This window comes from Notolepis coatsorum, assembly GCF_963971535.1.
Source record: "Notolepis coatsorum genome assembly, chromosome: 1".
NCBI lineage: Eukaryota > Metazoa > Chordata > Actinopteri > Aulopiformes > Paralepididae > Notolepis > Notolepis coatsorum.
This window is the reverse complement of record NC_140165.1, coordinates 185975042-185996049: the sequence shown is the minus strand read 5'-3', so window position 1 is coordinate 185996049 and position 21008 is coordinate 185975042. Positions and strand designations below refer to the sequence as shown.

Here is a 21008-nt window from a genome sequence, read left to right as displayed (position 1 = left end):
GTTTGACACCACTGATTTAGATCCTCTGAGGGCGGACCCTCGATCGAGATTACAATAGGCAGAAAGCAATACAAAATAACAAAGATAAATCGGATAATAAGACACAAATATTAGCATTGGTTAAAACAATTACATTAAAACACATTAACACTTTCTGCGCCAAACCCCGAGATTTCTCAGGTTATCTCGCCAGCGGTTGACTACCAAACCCCGAGATATCTCGGGTTTTCATAGTTTTTTTTCTTTTATTTGATTTTTTTTATTCTATGCAGTGTATCATTGGGACTTGTTCTGAGACGCAGAGAGTGCAATACCGGCCGAATCCTGCTAGGTGGCAGTATCGCCTACCCTTTGAAACCTTATTACACACTGTGTGTTACATCGTATATGGTCCGGGCGGAGAATTTAGACCAAGCCAAGTAAATCGCTTCATCTGAGCACTTTGAAACACGTTCAGCACACTCCATGCATATTTTGTGCCAGTTCTTGTCAGGGACTCGATGGACATCAATACTGGAAATCGTGATCAGACAATTGGGATATTCTTTTTGGGATACCTCCTAGTAAAGGTAAGGACTATATGACATCAATCCTACTTTGATTCAACAATGATTTCACATAGATCGCAACGATCAACGTATGTAGTATTAAAAAAAATTATAATAATCATAAAAAAAAAATGCCGTTGCTGCCGATCAGAGCATAAAAAAGGACCCCCCCCCCCCCCCTTTGATGCATTCATGATAAAACATAATACCTATTATATACCTTTGATTTGGAAATAGTAATGTGTCCAGGCGAGCAATGCAAACGCCTTTAGCAAAATTCACATTCCATAACGCAGTTTCCAGGATCACTGTGAAACTATAATAATAATGCAGGACCTGTTCAGAGGTCTTTAATTGGCATGCAACTATCCTCGATGTTTAGCAGTTAGCACACACGGTTACACACACACACACCGGAACACACACGCATGCATTGTTCTTTGTAGGATCGCAGATGCGATTAACCCATCCCGTCGTCCTTCCCCCCAAGGGCAGCTGGGAGCAGACAGGCATCGGCGAGGGCCGCGCCAGGGGACCAATCCAATTGCTCCTGCCCGTCTTCGTCAAGGACGCCACAGCGTTAGCGATCTGTTGTTGTGCATGTTTTTCCATTGGGTTTATCTTATCGGGGGGGGAAACCCTTGCGAGCACAGAGGGGGAGAACATGCAAACTCCACACAGAAAGGCCTGGGAGATACCCCACCTGGGATCATGGAAACCTGGTCCCCAAGCGGGAATCGAACCCTGGACCTTCTTGCTGTGAGGCGACAGTGTTAACCACTACACCACCGTGCCGCCACTATACAATATTCACCACGGGATAACACGCGAACGTATACATGACATTTTTTTTATTCTTTTTTTACATTTTGGACGAGGGATAGTTACTGTCAAATGAGCCATAGTATTTTCTCCATAGCTATATAATATAGAGCCCTGCAAACACTGCGACGCACAGTGAAAATCCCTATCTTTTAAAGCGTGGCCCATTGACTACAAGGATGGATAAAACGGCTGGCGCTGAAAGTGTTGAGATGTAAAAGCTCTTTTATTTTGTTTTTTGCTTCTTTTTTTATATATAAATGTCCCAGTGTCACCAGGGAGTCGATATTTTAAGTGCTCTGTAGTTTATTCCATGAGTCGGGAGCACAAAATCTAAAAGCAGTCTTTCTGAGTTTAGAATTGTAGGTTTGATGAAGTCTTACATTGAGGAACATGTAGTAGGCTTGGGCGGTATTACGGTATACCAGGGTATTTAGAAAATCACAGATGCGTTTCAGTTTCTATTACACTGAAACGGAGTTTTGACAGGGACCATTGGTTGTAGTGCACACTCAGCACGCGCCAGCAGAGGGCGAGACCAGTCCTCACTAGTGGAGCGAGCACACGCAGAGCTGGTTGTCTACACACAGGAGTGCTACCTTTCTGAGAGCTAACGATAGTAGTACTAGGATGCTGCAGGCTTCTGGCTACCATTCTGAGAGCTAACGATAGTAGTACTAGGATGCTGCAGGCTTCTGGCCATCGTTCCGTGATTTGTTTACTTGGTAACACGGGTTGCCCCCCCCCCCCGCTGATGGAAATTAAAGTCATACCGTATACCGGGGTATTATGTCAGTAAGGTATGACGGTATGAAAAATATTATACCGCCCAAGCCTAACATGTAGTGTAATCCAGTCTTGAGAGTGCATTTGATGAACTCCTACATTGAAATCTAGTAGTGAAGTAATGTAAGAATGTATGTAGAAAGACTCTGTTCCGTCACCATCTCAAACAAAAGGAATGCAGAGAGATGCGGCAAGAGATGGATGGGCAAATTGGGCATGCAGTGTACCTGCAGATGTAACCGTCTGTCTGTGTTTGGTGAATCTGGTATAACCGTTTGTCTCCTAGATTACAAAGCCGTCTCCATGAGGTCATCAACCAGCACCAACAGCTGAAGACTAACAACTCCCAATTGGAGCGGAAAGTTGACCAATTGACAGAGGAAAATGGAACTCTCTCTGCCCAAGTAAACAATCACTAACATGCACTACATTTATTACAGTATGTTCTTCCTGTGTCTCAGGACTGTTCAGTCAGTGTGTTCCTCCTGTGTCCCAGGACAGTTCAGTCAGTACACACCACTCTCTCCTAAAGCTAGAAATCGGAGAGGGAACCCGCCAATCGGTGATGTCACTGGGATGTCAAATCTGACGCTACTCCATAGACAATGAATGGGGCTCTGACTTCATGAGGCCATAAAATGTTTGTGAGCTCTTGTACCCAAATGTGTTAAAATGAAAAATTAATTGGCACACCTGGAATATACCTATTCAATAAATAACCAACTGAAATTCAATATGCTGTATAAACACTGATATTCAATAATCGACCAACTGAAATTCAACAGTTAACTAACTGAAAATGTACCAATAATGAACTGAAATTTGATAAATAACCAAGTGTCGGTCTTCTATACAGCAGTATCCACTTGTTACTAGGGGTGGACGGTATAAACGGTATGAATTTGCTCTACGGTATGGATTTTGACTATACCTTGTAACCGGTAGAGCAGCTCTAAAATAGCAATGACGTCATGTAACCACAGCGCAACTATTTCACTCGCATTTGCCCCTAAAAATAGATAGAATTAGTCATAGATAATAGATATGTGCAAACTGGAAAAAGTTATTTAGGAGGCTTCGCGCAGTGGGCGTGTCAACACGCAATTGTCATTTCATAATAAACACATATCACCGCGGCGCACAGCAAGTTTCAATTTCAGTTCCTGGCATTTTTAACCAGTGGAGAAAGGTAAGATATTTCCCTATCGTTTTTCTTATATGAATTATTCTACGTTAATAAAACATACCTGGTGATCAACTACAGTTTGCTGTGAACATTATGATGTGTAGTGTTCTGACGGCTGGGCAGCGCGAGCTGGATGTTGGATTTTGCGAGAAGCATATGCAGCTGCAGAGCCGCAGAATCCACCATAACCCACCCATCTGTACCGGCACCGTGCAGTACTCCAATTCAGCCATTGGCAATTCAGCTGTTGGGTGGGGGGCGCTGTTGAGCGGTCCCCAGATAGAGCCTTAAAACAGCTGAATCTGCTGCTCTGCAGTGACATACTCTTTGCAAATAAGTCGTTGCGAGGTGGAGAGAGTCATCACGCAAACCCACGATAATGTTGCCCTCTCTCTCTGCCAAATTTCTCAGTTCTTCGCTTGATATAATTAATACAAATGTCCAATATAACGGAATTCGTTAGCTCATAAAAATTTGATTATAACAGACTGCTGTTTATTAATGTCGGACGACTGCCCACAGACACCCATTTGATTTAAAGTCGGCAGCAGCACGGAGTCTCGGGACTTATTTTATTTGGAATATAATGACTGTATACGCAAAAGTAGCCTAGTTTTAAGTTAAAATATTATAAATCTACATGCCTTGAGGATGTCATTATTTATATAGCCTGCCTATCGGGCAAAAAAAAAATTCTAACGGAAACACTGATACCGTGATATATACAGTTACCGTCTATGCTTCAAATTATACCGTGATATAAATTTTAGACCATACCGTCCACCCCTACTTGTTACCTGTTCATGCTTAGAAGGAGGTCTCTTGTAATAAAAAATGTTGATGCCCCCTAACTGTTTCTGGTGTGTGTCAGATGAGGGAGGTGTGCAGTCAGCTGATCCATGCGGAGGCTGAGCTCAGGCGGCTGTGGGAGGCGCAGGCGTCTGCCAGGGAGGAGTGGAGCAGCAGGAGCAGCCTTCTAGAGTCACAAATCAACCAGGCCACATCACACAAGGTGAGAGTAGAGTCACAACTCAACCAGGCCACCTCACACAAGGTGAGAGTAGAGCCTTCTAGAGTCACAACTCAACCAGGCCAAATCACACAATGTGAGAGTAGAGCCTTCTAGAGTCGCAACTCAACCAGGCCACCTCACACAAGGTGAGTTCTAGAGTCACAACTCAAACAGGCCAAATCACACAAGGTGAGAGTCTTCTAGAGTCACAACTCAACCAGGCCACATCACACAAGGTGAGAGTCTTCTAGAGTCACAACTCAACCAGGCCACATCACACAAGATGAGAGCCTTCTAGAGCAGGGGTGGGCAATTATTTTTCCCAGGGGGCCGAATGAGCAACTGAAAATATGTTGGAGGGCCGGGCCAAAATTCCAAACTCAATTATGCATAATATACATTTTATGTCTATATAAAAAGCAGTAAATGGCATTGTTTTGACCCCTGGTAAGAGTGTATATTATTTGGCAATTAAAAGGTGAGGTTAGCTTTCAAAAATATCATTTATTCAAATGGAATTTATTTCCAAAATGATAAACAAAATGTGAAACATTAATAACAAAGGGCATTTTGAGTTTCATATACTATTGAAATAAGGATTTTCTTAGCTTTCTAAAGACATCACATCATCTTATAGCAAAAATAAACAAGACATGTCACTGAACTGTGTAAAGAAAAGTGTCCCAGTTTGCAGCCTTTTTTACTTTACATGCCATATTAAACATTTAATGTTTTCAGAACTGTGCAAAAAAAAGAAAAAAAAATATCAAGTGTCCCATTTCACTTGTTATATTTCCACATTTTAGTGTTCTTCAGTTCTTTTTTTTTTTTTCATTCAGTGTGAGAAATCCAGTCTCTGTTGAGCTTTAACGAGTCCATCAAAGTCAGGTTGCATGTCTGAGGTGGAGATGCGAAGCACAGCTGCCAGATGTTCATCATTGAGAGAGGATCAGTACCTGGACTTGGTAAACGTCATGACTGAGTGTCTGTTCACATATGTAGGTGGATCCAAAGAGAACCAACATCTTCTGAGCATGTCGTCTCATGTTTGGAAAGTTCTCCTCCTTGAGAGCAGAGTAGAACTCTAGCAGTGATGCTGACTTAAAGTGCTCTTTCAGTAGTGAATCAGACTGCAGGTCAATGAGTTCAAGCTGAACAACTATCAACACTGCAGGTAAAGGGAGAGAAACCAGCTGCATTTCATCCTCAACCTTTTTGAAATCTTAAACGCCTTGAAAATTCATCATGCAGTGCTCCCAACATGGATGAGTACCTTTGCCGGTGATCAGCTGATGGTTTGACTTCTTTCAGGGTTTTCATGTGTTTGAGATTGTTGCTGCCTAGTTGCCTTGAAATTAATTGCAACTTTGTCATGAAGGCTTTCACATGGCTATGCATTTCATGAGCAAAAATGCCCTTGCCCTGCAGTTGTGTGTTCAGTAGGGATGGGTACCGTTCACATTTGAACCGATACGGTACCGGTACCTGTGAATCGATACCGGTACCCAACGGTACTTTTTTCTGTACTTAAGTCTCTAAAAATGTAATCTACCTACCTCGGTTGTGGAAAAAAAATCCAAACTTCAAATAACCACCATATAACCAACCAAATAATCAACCGTTTTCGGCTTGCCCCGACTGCTTTGTTGTTGAATCAAGTCAAATCCTAGGTAAGCGTATATTGTGTGTGTGAACGTTGACATGAAACGAAAAAAGTAAAAAAAATATATATAATTATTATTATCATGTAATCTTTTGCGGGCCGGTCAGAATCATCCCGTACAATGCCCAGGTCTGTTCTAGAGTGGATGTCCTGATCTGATCTCGGGATCGGGGGCCGATCATGTGATTTTCAGAAGATCGGGATCGGGGGGAAAAAAAATCTGGATTTAAAAAAAATATATATACCGTATATATTTATAGTTTTTTTTTATTTTATTCAACAAACATGACCATGTACACGTCTTAACTCATACTGAGGCCTTAGTTTTAAATTGCATATCATCATTTATTTATTGTCACAGAGCAGAAGAATTTTGCCAAAACAAACTAATTTCCTTTGATTTAATTATACATCAAATGATTTATGTCAAGGATGAGGGACATCCACTAGTTGCAGAACTTGCAGTCACCTGATTTTTACAGACGATGGCACCATTGCTCTCATGAAGCAGCAGTTTGGAGGCAGAGTTTTTAGATTACTCCGGTTGCAATGCCTCGCTTGAATGAAGTTAACTTTTCACCTGGATAACGTCAACATTCAGGGTTAATGTAATGTGAGAAATTGGTATTGGAGAAGGGGAAAAAAAGATAAAAAAAAAAAGAATAATTTGGATCAGATCAGGAAAGATCGGTATCGGTAGATACTCAAAATCACATGATCGGATCGGGAGCAAAAAAATTTGATCGGGACATCCCTAGTCACAACTCAACCAGGCCACATCACACAAGGTGAGAGTCTTCTAGAGTCATAACTCAACCAGGCCACAGTGCACAATGTCAGAACAGCGCCTGCTAACACCCAAAGACGAGGTCGGAGAAAAGCCTATTAACACCAAAACCATACCACATCACACAAGGTCAGAGCAAAGCATAATTAACACCTAAGCCATTTCTAGGGTGATTTATTATTGCGATGGGTAAAATTCCACACAACAGTCCCAACATATTGGATCAGTGTACATCGTCTCTATCGTATTTTGGTCAATAGTTTGTCTTTTCTTTTTACCGACTTCTTTTTACTTATTTTCTCTTGTCAGGACCTTCTGGCTGAACAGACGGAGATTCTCCAGAGTAAGATCTCCTCTCTGGAGGATGAGCTGAGTAGAGTCGGGACTGAAGACCAAGGAGAGAATATGGGCCCTATTATGCAGGTTGGAAAGAACACAACCTGTACACTAGGGCTGAAACGATTATTTTGGTAGTCTACTAATCTGTAGATTATTTTTCCGATTAGTCGACTAATAAAAAAAAAAAAATTATATATATATATATATACATTTTTATTTTTTGCACTACCTATATTTGTGAAAGTGGCTTCTCAGCTCTGGTCCAGCTGAAGACAAAGCAGAGGAACAGATTGGACATTGAGCATGACCTCAGAGTTGCTTTGTCTACCATCACCCCAGACTTTGAGACTCTTGTCAGGAGCAAACAACATCCCCAGTTATCCCATTAGTTCCCTGGGATGTTAAGCTAAGAAGTCTGCTAAGAAGGATATATTATTTATTATTATTATTATTATTATTATTTTATTTCATTGTGTTTTTAGCCCTAGTTGCACTTTTGTTGCAACCCCAGTTATCCCATTAATTCCCCCAAACTTACTGTCGGTCTGTTATGTTAAGCTAAGAAGTCTTCAGCTGGACCAGAGCTGAGAAGCCACTTTCACAAAGATAGGTAGTGCAAAAAAATATTATATTTATTTTTAGCGACTAATCGACGCAAAAAGTCTGTAGATTTTTTTATGATCGCAGTCGTCGATTATGTTGACCAGTGATGCCACAGATTACTTGTAAAAGTAATCCGATTACTGATTATTGATTACTCCTTTAAAAAGTAATCCAAGTTACTTTACTGATTACTTGATTATCAGAGTAACTTAGTTACTTTGAAAGTAACTAGGTTACGAAGTCGTCGTCGTTCCCCCAACCGTTTTTTTTAAACGCTTTATTGAAAGTGCATAAATTGTTTTTAACTTGTTTCTCTGCACATAACGTAAATTGTTAAACTAGTGCTTCAGCTTCTGTACCATCAAGTATGGTAAAGCAACAGTCTATGATGCTCACAGCATTAGAGCAGCCAGCCAGTGGTTTTACAAAACCAGTGTATCCATTCACATCTAACAAATGCAGGCTGAACTATTCAATTATATCAACTGTAACTATTCAATTGTTTTTATAAATGTCTCTCTATAAACATACAATCAGTCTGAATGAATGAATGAATGAAAACTTTATTAACAGATTGCAGAATGGGTACAGTACAGTACGGCTCAATACATACAATTGTTAAGGGAATGCAGACCAGAGAAAGACTTTCGTCTTGTTTACATCAGGGTCCCCCATTTTCAATTCGTCTCTCTTTAACATGTAAATTAACTGTAAATCTGGCAAATAAGAGCTTTTGCTCTGCCACCATCAAATATACATTAATCAAAAGGGAAAGAAACTATCTCTCTCTTTTGCTGTTTGGCTGGCCTCCGATTCCTCCTGTACCTAGTCGAAGCGTCGGCTAGTGTTGTGATTCCAGATGCTTTCAATGCAATTGGATGTGCTGTTTTTAGCGGTAGACAGTATTTTGTTTCCTCCGCATATGAACGTGAAGTAGTGACTGACGAGCGTTTTGGGATGGAAGTCTGAACAGAAACTCACACTGGAATTCTCCGACGACGGAGCCCTGCGATTGGCGCATATGTCACATGACGTGCTGTGAAGACCCGCCCTACTCTGCCTCTGATTCGCAGACTGTGGATGGGGAATGTGATTGGACCAAGGCAGAGTCACTCACAGACAGAGTGTCCAGTCACGCCGCGGCCCGCGGGACACATTCTTGTGTAACCCTTTCACTGCCACACTACGTCACTCCCAAAAGAAAAACAGCTCAAAATGTATTTTTGACTGTCGAAAACGAAATAAAATACTGCATTCCGCCTGTATTATGAATTTATGATGAGATAGTAACGAAATAGTAATGCACAGCCACTTGGACAAGTAACTGCAATCAGATTACTGGCTTTTAAAGATTAACGCGTTAGATTACTATTTTCGGGGGAAAGTAATCAGATTACAATAACGCGTTACTTAGTAACGCGTTACCGGCATCACTGATGTTGACTAATCGTTGCAGCCCTACTGTACACCGTAACTCCATAAAACATTAGGAACACTACCTAGATACTATGTACTCACTCATAAATCAATATGACACTACCAAGATACTACAGTATGTACTCGTAAAACAATAGAACACTACCTAGATACTATGTACTCGTAAAACATTAGAACACTACCTAGATACTATGTACTCATAAAACATTAGAACACTACCTATATACTCATAAAACATTAGAACACTACCTATATACTATGTACTCAGTCAACCTTTACTAATGTTTTGTATATTTGTACAACTGTCATTAACCTCAGAATATTATTTTCTCCACAAAGAATGAACTGGAGCATGAGATGGAGGATCTGAGGAGCCAACTGGAGAACACCGTCTCATGCCTGAGGACGGCTCAAGAGGAGGTCAAGACCAAAGAGAACCTGCTTGCTAATTATCAGCAGGACATCAACCAGCAGAAAGAGCTTCTGCAACAACAAATAGTCTCCTCAGACGAGGACGTGAGGAGGCTAAAGGAGGCCCTGAGGGAGAGCGAGAACCTCCTCCTCCAGGTGACTGAGAAGATGGAGAGTGTCCAGACAAAGCTGTCTACCGTCTCCTCCCTGTCTGCCCAGAAAGACCAACAAGTCGCTCTCCAAACAGACTTGGTTAGAAAATCTGAACAAGAGATTCAAGCCAAGGAGGACATGCTGGCTAATTTAAAGGAGGAAAGCTCTAAAAAGAAAGAAGTTCTTCAGCAGGAGATCCAGGGTCTCCAGGTCCAGATAGAAGGTATGAGCTGCTCTCTCCAAAAAGCTGAGGAGGAAATTAAAGCTAAAGAATACCTACTGGATAAGAACTACCAGGAGAGCCTTCAGCATATGGAGGCAGTCCAACTGAAGATGACGGCTGCTGAGGAGGAGGCGAGTAGGCTAAAGGAGGAGATCCAGGCTAAAGAGGAGCAACTGAATAAGCTTAATATGGAGAGATCTGAGCTCTCGGATTCACTCCAACAAGAGATCCAATGCCTGAAAAAAAGAGAAGAGAGCATGAACAACTCCCTGAAAAAGGCCGAGGAGCAGCTTCAGGCTAAAGAAGACCTTCTGGCCAAGAACCACCAGGAGAGTCTTCAGCAGAGGGAGGCACTCCAGCAAGAGATGGAGGAGGTGAAGAGTTTGAAGGATGAGATCCAGACTAAAGAGGAGCAACTAGATGGGCTGAAGAATGAGAACTCTACACATTCTGAACTCCTACAGCAGGATGTCCAAGGCCTGAAGAACCAAGTGCAGGGCATGAACAACTCTCTGAAAAAGGCAGAGGAGCAGCTTCAGGCTAAAGAAGACCTTCTGACCAAGAACCACCAGGAGAGTCTTCAGCAGAGGGAGGCACTCCAGCAACAGATGGAGGAGGTGAAGAGTTTGAAGGAGGAGATCCAGACTAAAGCCCACCAGGAGGTGATGCTGCAGAGACTGGTTGCCACCTCTGAGGGCGAGATAAAAAAACTAAAAGAGGCCCTGAAGGAGAGCGAGAACCTCCTCCTCCATGTGACAGAGAAGATGGACAGTGTCCAGACAGAGCTATCTACCGTCTCCTCCCTGTCTGCCCAGAAAGACCAACAAGTCATCGGTCTCCAAGAGGAAGTCGCTCTCCAAACAGACTTGGTTAGAAAATCTGAACAAGAGATTCAAGCCAAGGAGGACATGCTGGCTAATTTAAAGGAGGAGAGCTCTAAAAAGAAAGAAGTTCTTCAGCAGGAGATCCAGGGTCTCCAGGTTCAGATAGAAGGTATGAGCTGCTCTCTCCAAAAAGCTGAGGAGGAGATTAAAGCTAAAGAATACCTACTGGATAAGAACCACCAGGAGAGTCTTCAGCAGAGGGAGGCAGTCCAACTGAAGATGGCAGCCTCTGAGGAGGCGGTGACGAGGCTAAAGGAGGAGATCCGGGCTAAAGAGGAGCAACTGAATAAACGTACGGTTGATGGCACTGAACTGTCCGATTTACTACAACAGGAGGTCCAAGGCCTGAAGATCCAGGTAAAAACCATGAACGACTCTCTGAAAAAAGCAGAGGAGCAGCTTCAGGCTAAAGATACTCTGTTCACCAGCCAGGAACAGGAGAATATCCAGCAGAAAGAGCTTCTGCAGCAACAAGTGGCTGCTTCAGAGGAAGAGAAGATGAGGCTAAAGGAGGAGATACAGACTAAGGAGGAGCAACTGGATAATCTTAAAATGAAGAGTTCTAAACTGTCGGATTATCTCCAACAAGAGATCCAAGGCCTGGAGAAAAGAGAAGAAAGCATGAACAGCTCTCTGAAAAAAGCTGAGGAGCAGCTTCAGGCTAAAGAAGACCTTCTGGCCAAGAACCACCAGGAGAGTCTTCAGCAGAGGGAGGCACTCCAGCAAGAGATGGAGGAGGTGAATAGTTTGAAGGAGGAGATTCAGGCTAAAGAGGAGCAACTAGATGGGCTGAAGAATGAGAACTCGACACATTCTGAACTCCTCCAGCAGGAGGTCCAATGCCTGAAGAACCAAGTGCAGAGCATGGATGACTCTCTGAAAAAGGCAGAGGAGCAGCTTAATTCTAAAGAGTCTCTACTTACTAGTCAGGAAGAGGCAAGTACTTTGCAGAAAGAGCTCCTGCAGCAACAAGTGGCTGCTTCAGAGGAGGAGAAGAGGAGGCTAAAGGAGGACATCCAGACTAAGGAGGAGCAACTGGACAATCTTAAAATGGAGAGATCTGAACTGTCAGATGTGCTCCAACAAGAGATCCAATGCCTGAAAAAAAGAGAAGAGAGCATGAACAACTCTCTGAAAAAGGCTGATGAGCAGCTTCAGGCCAAAGAAGACCTTCTGGCCAAGAACCACCAGGAGAGTCTTCAGCAGAGGGAGGCAGTCCAACTGAAGATGGCAGCCTCTGAGGAGGAGGTGACTAGGCTAAAGGAGGAGATCCGGGCTAAAGAGGAGCAACTGAATACGCTTACGGTTGATGGCACTGAACTGTCCGATTTACTACAACAGGAGGTCCAAGGCCTGAAGATCCAGGTAAAAACCATGAACGACTCTCTGAAAATAGCTGAGGAGCAGCTTCAGGCTAAAGATACTCTGTTCACCAGCCAGGAACAGGAGAATATCCAGCAGAAAGAGCTTCTGCAGCAACAAGTGGCTGCTTCAGAGGAAGAGAAGACTAGGCTAAAGGAGGAGATACAGACTAAGGAGGAGCAACTGGATAATCTTAAGATGAAGAGTTCTGAACTGTCGGATTCTCTCCAACAAGAGATCCAAGGCCTGGAGAAAAGCGAAGAAAGCATGAACAGCGCTCTGAAAAAAGCTGAGGAGCAGCTTCAGGCTAAAGAAGACCTTCTGGCCAAGAACCACCAGGAGAGTCTTCAGCAGAGGGAGGCACTCCAGCAAGAGATGGAGGAGGTGAAGACTTTGAAGGAGGAGATTCAGGCTAAAGAGGAGCAACTAGATGGGCTGAAGAATGAGAACTCTACACATTCTGAACTCCTCCAGCAGGAGGTCCAAGGCCTGAAGAACCAAGTGCAGAGCATGGATGACTCTCTGAAAAAGGCAGAGGAGCAGCTTAATTCTAAAGAGTCTCTACATACTAGTCAGGAAGAGGCAAGTACTTTGCAGAAAGAGCTTCTGCAGCAACAAGTGGCTGCTTCAGAGGAAGAGAAGATGAGGCTAAGGGAGGAGATCCAGACTAAGGAGGAGCAACTGGACAATCTTAAGATGGAGAGATCTGAACTGGCAGATGTGCTCCAACAAGAGATCCAATGCCTGAATAAAAGAGAAGAGAGCATGAACAACTCTCTGAAAAAGGCTGAGGAGCAGCTTCAAGCTAAAGAAGACCTTCTGGCCAAGAACCACCACGAGAGCCTTCAGCATATGGAGGCAGTCCAACTGAAGATGGCAGCTTCTGAGGAGGAGGTGAGGAGGCTAAAGGAGGAGATCCGGGCTAAAGAGGAGCAACTGCTTACGGTTGATGGCACTGAAATGTCCGATTTACTACAACAGGAGGTCCAAGGCCTGAAGATCCAGGTAGAAACCATGAACGACTCTCTGAAAAAAGCTGAGGAGCAGCTTCAGGCTAAAGATACTCTGTTCACCAGCCAGGAACAGGAGAATATCCAGCAGAAAGAGCTTCTGCAGCAAGTGGCTGCTTCAGAGGAAGAGAAGATGAGGCTAAGGGAGGAGATCCGGGCTAAAGAGGAGCAACTGAATAAACGTACGGTTGATGGCACTGAACTGTCCGATTTACTACAACAGGAGGTCCAAGGCCTGAAGATCCAGGTAGAAACCATGAACGGCTCTCTGAAAATAGCTGAGGAGCAGCTTCAGGCTAAAGATACTCTGTTCACCAGCCAGGAACAGGAGAATATCCAGCAGAAAGAGCTTCTGCAGCAACAAGTGGCTGCTTCAGAGGAAGAGAAGATGAGCCTAAAGGAGGAAATCCAGACTAAGGAGGAGCAACTGGATAATCTTAAAATGAAGAGTTCTGAACTGTCGGATTCTCTCCAACAAGAGATCCAAGGCCTGGAGAAAAGAGAAGAAGGCATGAACAGCTCTCTGAAAAAAGCTGAGGAGCAGCTTCATTCTAAAGAAGACCTTCTGGCCAAGAACCACCAGGAGAGTCTTCAGCAGAGGGAGGCACTCCAGCAAGAGATGGAGGAGGTGAAGAGTTTGAAGGAGGAGATTCAGGCTAAAGAGGAGCAACTAGATGGGCTGAAGAATGAGAACTCTACACATTCTGAACTCCTCCAGCAGGAGGTCCAAGGCCTGAAGAACCAAGTGCAGAGCATGGATGACTCTCTGAAAAAGGCAGAGGAGCAGCTTAATTCTAAAGAGTCTCTACTTACTAGTCAGGAAGAGGCAAGTACTTTGCATAAAGAGCTTCTGCAGCAACAAGTGGCTGCTTCAGAGGAAGAGAAGATGAGGCTAAGGGAGGAGATCCAGACTAAGGAGGAGCAACTGGACAATCTTAAGATGGAGAGATCTGAACTGTCAGATTCACTCCAACAAGAGATCCAATGCCTGAAGACAAGAGAAGAGAGCATGATCAACTCTCTGAAAAAGGCTGATGAGCAGCTTCAGGCCAAAGACCACCTCCTGGCCAAGAACCACCAGGAAAGTCTTCAGCAGAGGGAGGCAGTCCAACTGAAGATGGCAGCCTCTGAGGAGGAGGTGAGGAGGCTAAAGGAGGAGATCCGGGCTAAAGAGGATCAACTGCTTACGGTTGATGGCACTGAACTGTCCGATTTACTACAACAGGAGGTCCAAGGCCTGAAGATCCAGGTAGAAACCATGAACGACTCTCTGAAAAAAGCTGAGGAGCAGCTTCAGGCTAAAGATACTCTGTTCACCAGCCAGGAACAGGAGAATATCCAGCAGAAAGAGCTTCTGCAGCAACAAGTGGCTGCTTCAGAGGAAGAGAAGACGAGGCTAAAGGAGGATATCCAGACTAAGGAGGAGCAACTGGATAATCTTAAAATGAAGAGTTCTGAACTGTCAGATTATCTCCAACAAGAGATCCAAGGCCTGGAGAAAAGAGAAGAAAGCATGAACAACTCTCTGAAAAAAGCTGAGGAGCAGCTTCAGGCCAAAGAAGACCTTCTGGCCAAGAACCACCAGGAGAGTCTTCAGCAGAGGGAGGCACTCCAGCAAGAGATGGAGGAGGTGAAGAGGTTGAAGGAGGAGATTCAGGCTAAAACCCACCAGGAGGAGATGCTACAGAGATTGGTTGCCTCCTCTAAGGGAGAGATAAAACAACTAAAAGAGGCCCTGAAGGAGCAGCTTCAGGCTAAATTGGCTCTGTTTACCAGTCAGGAACAGGATAATATTCAGCAGAAAGAGCTTCTGCAGCAACAAGTGGCTGTTTCAGAGGAGGTGAGGAGGCTAAAGGAGGAGATCCATGCTAAAGAGGGCCTCTTGCTACAGGCTACAGAGGAGAACAAGAGACTTCAGACAGAGCAACAGAGTCCGAATGTTCTGAAGAAAAAGCTGGAGAGGCAGAAAGGCACCTTCCGAAGGCTGGAGGTAGCACTGCAACAGGAGCTGGCTATTTTGAGGAGTGGGAAGGAAGGACTCCTGGAGGAAAGAGATAAGCTGACCAGAGGCTTTCAGGAACAGCTGGTGGCTAAAACAGAGGCTGCAGAACACTACAAGACCAAGGTTAGTGTGAACACTCACTATTTATACTGAACACTACACTAGGGCTGTCTTAAATACTTCGAAGCTTCGTTCGATGGCACAAGCTTCAAACATAAAAAAAAAAAATCAAAGTTCAAATTCAACAAAAAATCTAATTTTTTTTTAACTTCGATTTGTGTGTGCGCGAGCGTGGGCCATTGGGTGGGGCCGGGGGACAAATGTACTGGAGGAAAGTAACCCAGCTCAGCCCAAATTATATCATCACTATTGCCTGTTTGAAGGATATCATCCTCAAACACATACACCTACATGCCTTGTAGAATTCCACTGTTCCACACATAAGAAAGAAAGATACTGGGATAAATAAACTAAATGGGAAATAAAATGTAGAAATTCATGCAATACATAAATAAATATGAATCTCCATATATGAAATAGAACATTTAGATAAGGTGCTACTGAGATGTTTTGGTGAGTTCTTTGTTTTTTTGTCGAAGTAGCCCTTCTTAAAAATGCATGAACATTCACTGATAATTGGTCTGTAGTGGAGTCTACAAGGTCTACATTGCTGGACCATGTAGAATCCGGACCTTGTAGACTGACATAATTCTGTGCATAGTTTGGTCTACACGGGCCATATTTCAAATAATCAAAATCTTACTTCATTCATCTTAAACATTCTTGATTTGGGGGATTGGTAGTTCCCATGAAATCTGAAGTTGTTCAAACGACGACAGCGATCAACCTTGAATTAAATCACACAGCCGAGTGAAACCTTGTTGGCTGCGTCACAGTCACGAAAGGGGCTACTTAATTCATTAATCCAATCCACTTTATTTATAGAGCACATTTAAAAACAACAAAGTTTACCAAGTGCTGTACAAGTCCCACAACATAAGATACAAAAAATATTATAAAAAAAGTATTATTAAAAAAAAAAAAAAAATCGAAGCTCGGCCCCGAAGCTTTGAAGGTCAGCCCTACACTACACACACTTCCTCTATTTAGAAATGTAATTAAACTGAAACAAACAATAAGGCGCAGTTTTTATTTATTTCTAATTTATTTTAATAAACCTGCCTTCTGACAGGTTTAGGCTTCCAGGTCTCCATGCAGACATATCTCTCTCAATCTGTCATGCACATCTTTTAACCCTCTGAGAACCACATAGACCCATTTTACGGCGAGATAGCAGGCCAACAGTAGATGCCACAAATAAGTGGTGAAATCATCTGAAATCTGGGAACTTGAAGATTAACTTGAGATGCAGATCACCACTGTCAAGTTTTTCTAGTCATAAATCTGTATTAAACATTGTATTTTGGTTAGGTGGCAATTCAATGTTTGAACGTTTAGAGTGTATAAGGGCGTAGAACATTATGATTGAAGTTCCCATGCTCAATTATGTCTCATAAGTTGCAGCAATTTTTGGGTTGATAAAATCTTTTTCACAGATTTGGTGCAAATGTTTTTACCATTTTTGACTACTTGAGAATTGATAAACATGGTCAAAAATACCTCAAATACCACATTAAGACACTGAGACCTTGAGGAACACTATAGAAAATGTATTCTGTGAATTGGTATGTCAAACCAGACTTTTGGAGATTTCTGTAAAAATTGCATTTTTGTGTTCTCGAAATTTCCCACAACTTTTTAATTTAAGTGAAAGTGATTTGAGCCCAGTCCTGTTTCTCCATCACACTGATAGATGGAGAAGGTATACCAACACTACAACACCAAGAAGCAGGTCTTCCAGGACAGCCAGGATCAGGTCACTGAGCTATGTGTCATCCTCGATGTGAAACAGCATGAAATCAAGGCTGTCACCACGGAGAGCAAACGGCTGCAGCTAGATCTGGAGAAGGCCCACACCAACGAGAACACCCTCCTGACCAGAGTAGCCAGTCTACAGGCACAGGTTGGTCTGTCTGGCTGGACTGTATACTGGATGAATTTTGGGGTGTGGGGTAGTTATAACGTATGGAAAGTACAATGGGCCTCCTTTATAGAACTGAGTGTATACTATGCACAGATATGATCTTAAATTTGGTTGCATTCACACATTTATTTTGGATTTGTTCGTTGGTATCGTCAATATTTGAGTGGTACAGTTTGTTTAAGCTCATCCTGGAGCCCAATCACTTTGTTGGGAACCATTGACTTCAAAGATGGATTCGAAGCTATTCCACTCCTGTTTACGGTTGCATGATACACAGATACTAGAAAAGTATAGCAATACCAAGCTGTTAAAAACAGTCCCAATACTCTATTTTATTAGTATTGATACCTTTTAGAATAATGTGTGACCGGAGCAGTGTGTGACTGTGTGTATGTGAGAGCACACTTTGAGTAGTGGGCATGTCAATGGTGTTGGCTGAACACTCGCCAAAGCATTTTCCACATTGTCTTTTTGTGATTCTGCCTAAAGTCAGGACTCTACATTGCGAGTGTTTCACTCGCATTTGCGACGTAAAATATCAAACGGGAAAAATTATTGTATCCTACAAGTTCGATGACCTAAACTAACGTTAGCTGCTAATGTCAACCAAGCTAGTCCCCAAATAGTAGTATAAAAGTTTCAACAGTGTCAAAATATTATTAACCTCTTAAGCCCTAGCCATATTTTCTGTAAATCCGCCTAAAATACATGTAAATGGAAGATTGCTCCACTTCTACAAGGGCCATTTGCATGTTCTTGGTATCTAGGGACACCTATGGATCTCGGAATGTATTCAGTGTCAGAAATATTGTCTGTTACTAGGCGTGAGTAAATTGTAATGAATCAAAGGAGAATATAAATCATTTATTTTCTTTTTTCATCTTTGACGGTGAATAACACCATGCTAATATTGACCAGATGTGAAAAATTGCCATTCATCACTTTTTTTTTATCCACTTTTCCTCCTATTTTTCGATTTTTCCTCAACCCAATTCCATTATGCCAATTCTCCCCTCCCCTGTCTTGAACGTTGTTCGCATATGCCCCCCACTGGCCGGTTGTAGGGAGGATAGAAGCCTTGCATCGCGTGTCCCCTCCGATACACGAGGAGGCAGCCTGTTGCATCTTTTCACCTGCCAGCGCGGACTCTCATTGGCGAGGTGTAACGTGTGGGAGGCACACACTACCCCCGCCATTTCCTGTCTCTGCTGTGCAGGCGTCCCCAACCGACCTGTAGGAGTCGCTGTCCACAACGTCCAGATTACCACCCATCAACTTCCTCCGCTAACTCTGCCAATTGAGTTAGTATGACGGCTGGCCCAAGCCGGAGGCAATGCAGACAGCCGGAGCCGAACCCGATGTCTCTTGCGTTGGTGACAAGCGCAATGTCCGCTGCACCACCCAGCCGCCCGACGCGCTACTATTTCATCAAATGTATATAATAGGTATTATGTTTCATCATTAATGCATGAAAGGGGGGGGGTCGTTTTTTGATGCTTTGGTCGCCACCTGGATCGATAGGAAATCATTGTAGGATCTAGGATCAAGGTGGAATTGACATCAGATAGTCCTTACCTTTGATCGGGGTTATTCCAAAAAGAATATTCCAATTGTCTGATCGCGATTTCCAGTATTGATGTCCATCTGGTCCCGGATATAATTTGGCACAATTTATGGATGGTGTGCTAGATGCGCTTCGAAGTGCGATTTACTTGGCTCTGTCTAAATTCTGCCCCAGAGGGGTTTAGATGTAACACACGGTGAGAAATAAGGTTTCAAAGGGTGGGCGATACTGCCACCTAGCAGCATCCGGCCGGTATTGCAGTCTGGGGATCTCAGAATGATTTCCTATGGGGACACCGAGGTCCGTGAACCTGTAATGAATAAAAATATAGAATAAAAGAAAACGACCAAAACCCGAGAAATATCGGGTCTGGTGCTCAACCACTGGCGAGTTAACCCGGGATATCTCGGGTCTGGCGCCGAATGTGTTAAGCGACGGCCACTAATTCAAAATGGCGGATCTCTGCGATCACAACAACACATTTCAAAAACTAAAATCTCACTAATAACACTTTAACCTATTGGTAAACAAACGTATTGCTGAAAATATACACTATGACTGCTGTTGTGACATGGTACTGGTCCCGTCGGGTGGAAGAGGTTAAGCCCTGGATATCTTCTCTCAAAAGACTACACTCAAGTTAAGTTGCGCCAAGTCCTCGCGTCAATATGCGCCTTTTTCCGACTCGATGAGCTGAGATTTCTATAAACTCATATTTCACTAACAAACACTTAAAATCATTGTTAAACAAACGTGCTGAAAATATACACTTTGACTGCTGTTTTGACAGGGTTAGGGTCTTTACTCTTGGCTACATTCGAAAAAGAAATGCAACATTAACGATCTGTATTGATTGATTTATGGCGTGATATCAATTTTGTACCGGACCGGTCAGGCTCAAGAGGTTAATGCAAATAATTGTATAAAGAATTTTTTATGTTCTGTTCTGTCATCTAATATTACATTACCTTTACTGATATTTTATGTCTTTGCCGTGGTATCGTTTTAGAACCGGTATCGTGATACTTAGGCTGGTATTGTGACAACTACTATTTTTTTTTTTTTTTTTTTTTATTAGTCTTTTTCCCCCTCCATTTTCCTCCGATTTTCTCCCATCCCAATGTTAGTCGTATGCCAATTCCCAGTCCCTTCCTGGTCGCTGCGCACTTACCCCCCACAGTCAGATCATCTGGGAGAGTGGAGGCTACCACGTGCTTCCTCCGACACACGTCCAGCCAATCACCGCTTCTTTTCACCTGGCAGCGCGGATTCTCATCGAGAGGGCGTAGCGTGTGGGAGGATCACACTATCCCCCTCAAGTCCTATCCGCGCTTAGCAGGCGCCCCGACCGAACTGTAGGAGTCGCTGTTTACAACGACCCGGACCCACCCGCCAGCTTCTCCCACCCTCTAATACAGCCAATTGTATTAGTGCAGACGGCCAGCCAAGCTGGTGACAACCCCGGAGCTGTGAGCTGGATTCGAACAGGCGAATCCAGCTCACAGCTCCGGGGTTGGTGACGAACGCAATCTCCGCTCGGCCACCTAACCGCCCTGTGACAACTACTCTTAATATCTCTGTCTCACGTAGCTGGATTTTGCTGACCGTAATCTGCGGGAGAAGAACACAATCCGCGGTGATGAAGGAAGAGTGAGGCGTGTCTCCAGGACTCGGGTCTCCAGGTCTCAGGCTCAGGTCAAACAGCCCACTAGCAGCCAGGAGGACAGTCTGGAGCTGAGCTGCCTGGATGATTCTCTCGACCAGTCGCCTCACTCTCAATATCTCAACACCACAATGTAAGTCACCTCACTGTCAATATCTCAACACCACAATGTAAGTCACCTCACTCTCAATATCTCAACACCACAACGTAAGTCACCTCACTCTCAATATCTCAACACCACAACGTAAGTCACCTCACACTCAATATCTCAAAAACCACAATGTAAGTCACCTCACTCTCAATATCTCAACACCACAATGTAAGTCACCTCACTCTCAATATCTCAACACCACAACGTAAGTCACCTCACTCTCAATATCTCAATGTAAGTCGCCTCACTCAATATCCTAACGCAACGTAAGTCACCTCACACTCAATATCTCAACACTACAGTGTAATTCCCCATTGGCTTAAAATAGCATTGCTAACAAATGCTAAAAGGCGGCTAC

At 43.4% G+C, this 21008-nt stretch overlaps 1 protein-coding gene across 3 annotated transcripts in view; it reads left to right on the top strand.

The window, feature by feature from the left end:
- LOC311233175 (uncharacterized protein) overlaps positions 1-21008 on the top strand; it is a 64590-nt gene that overhangs the window by 24766 nt on the left and 18816 nt on the right. For all 3 annotated transcript variants that reach the window (XM_084320071.1, XM_084320072.1, XM_084320070.1), the window contains exons 11-16: positions 2443-2560; positions 4214-4354; positions 7114-7227; positions 9523-15351; positions 17042-17251; positions 20427-20632. In XM_084320071.1, coding sequence (XP_084176197.1) covers positions 2443-2560; positions 4214-4354; positions 7114-7227; positions 9523-15351; positions 17042-17251; positions 20427-20632 — 6618 coding nt within the window. The remainder of the gene's footprint in view (positions 1-2442; positions 2561-4213; positions 4355-7113; positions 7228-9522; positions 15352-17041; positions 17252-20426; positions 20633-21008) is intronic.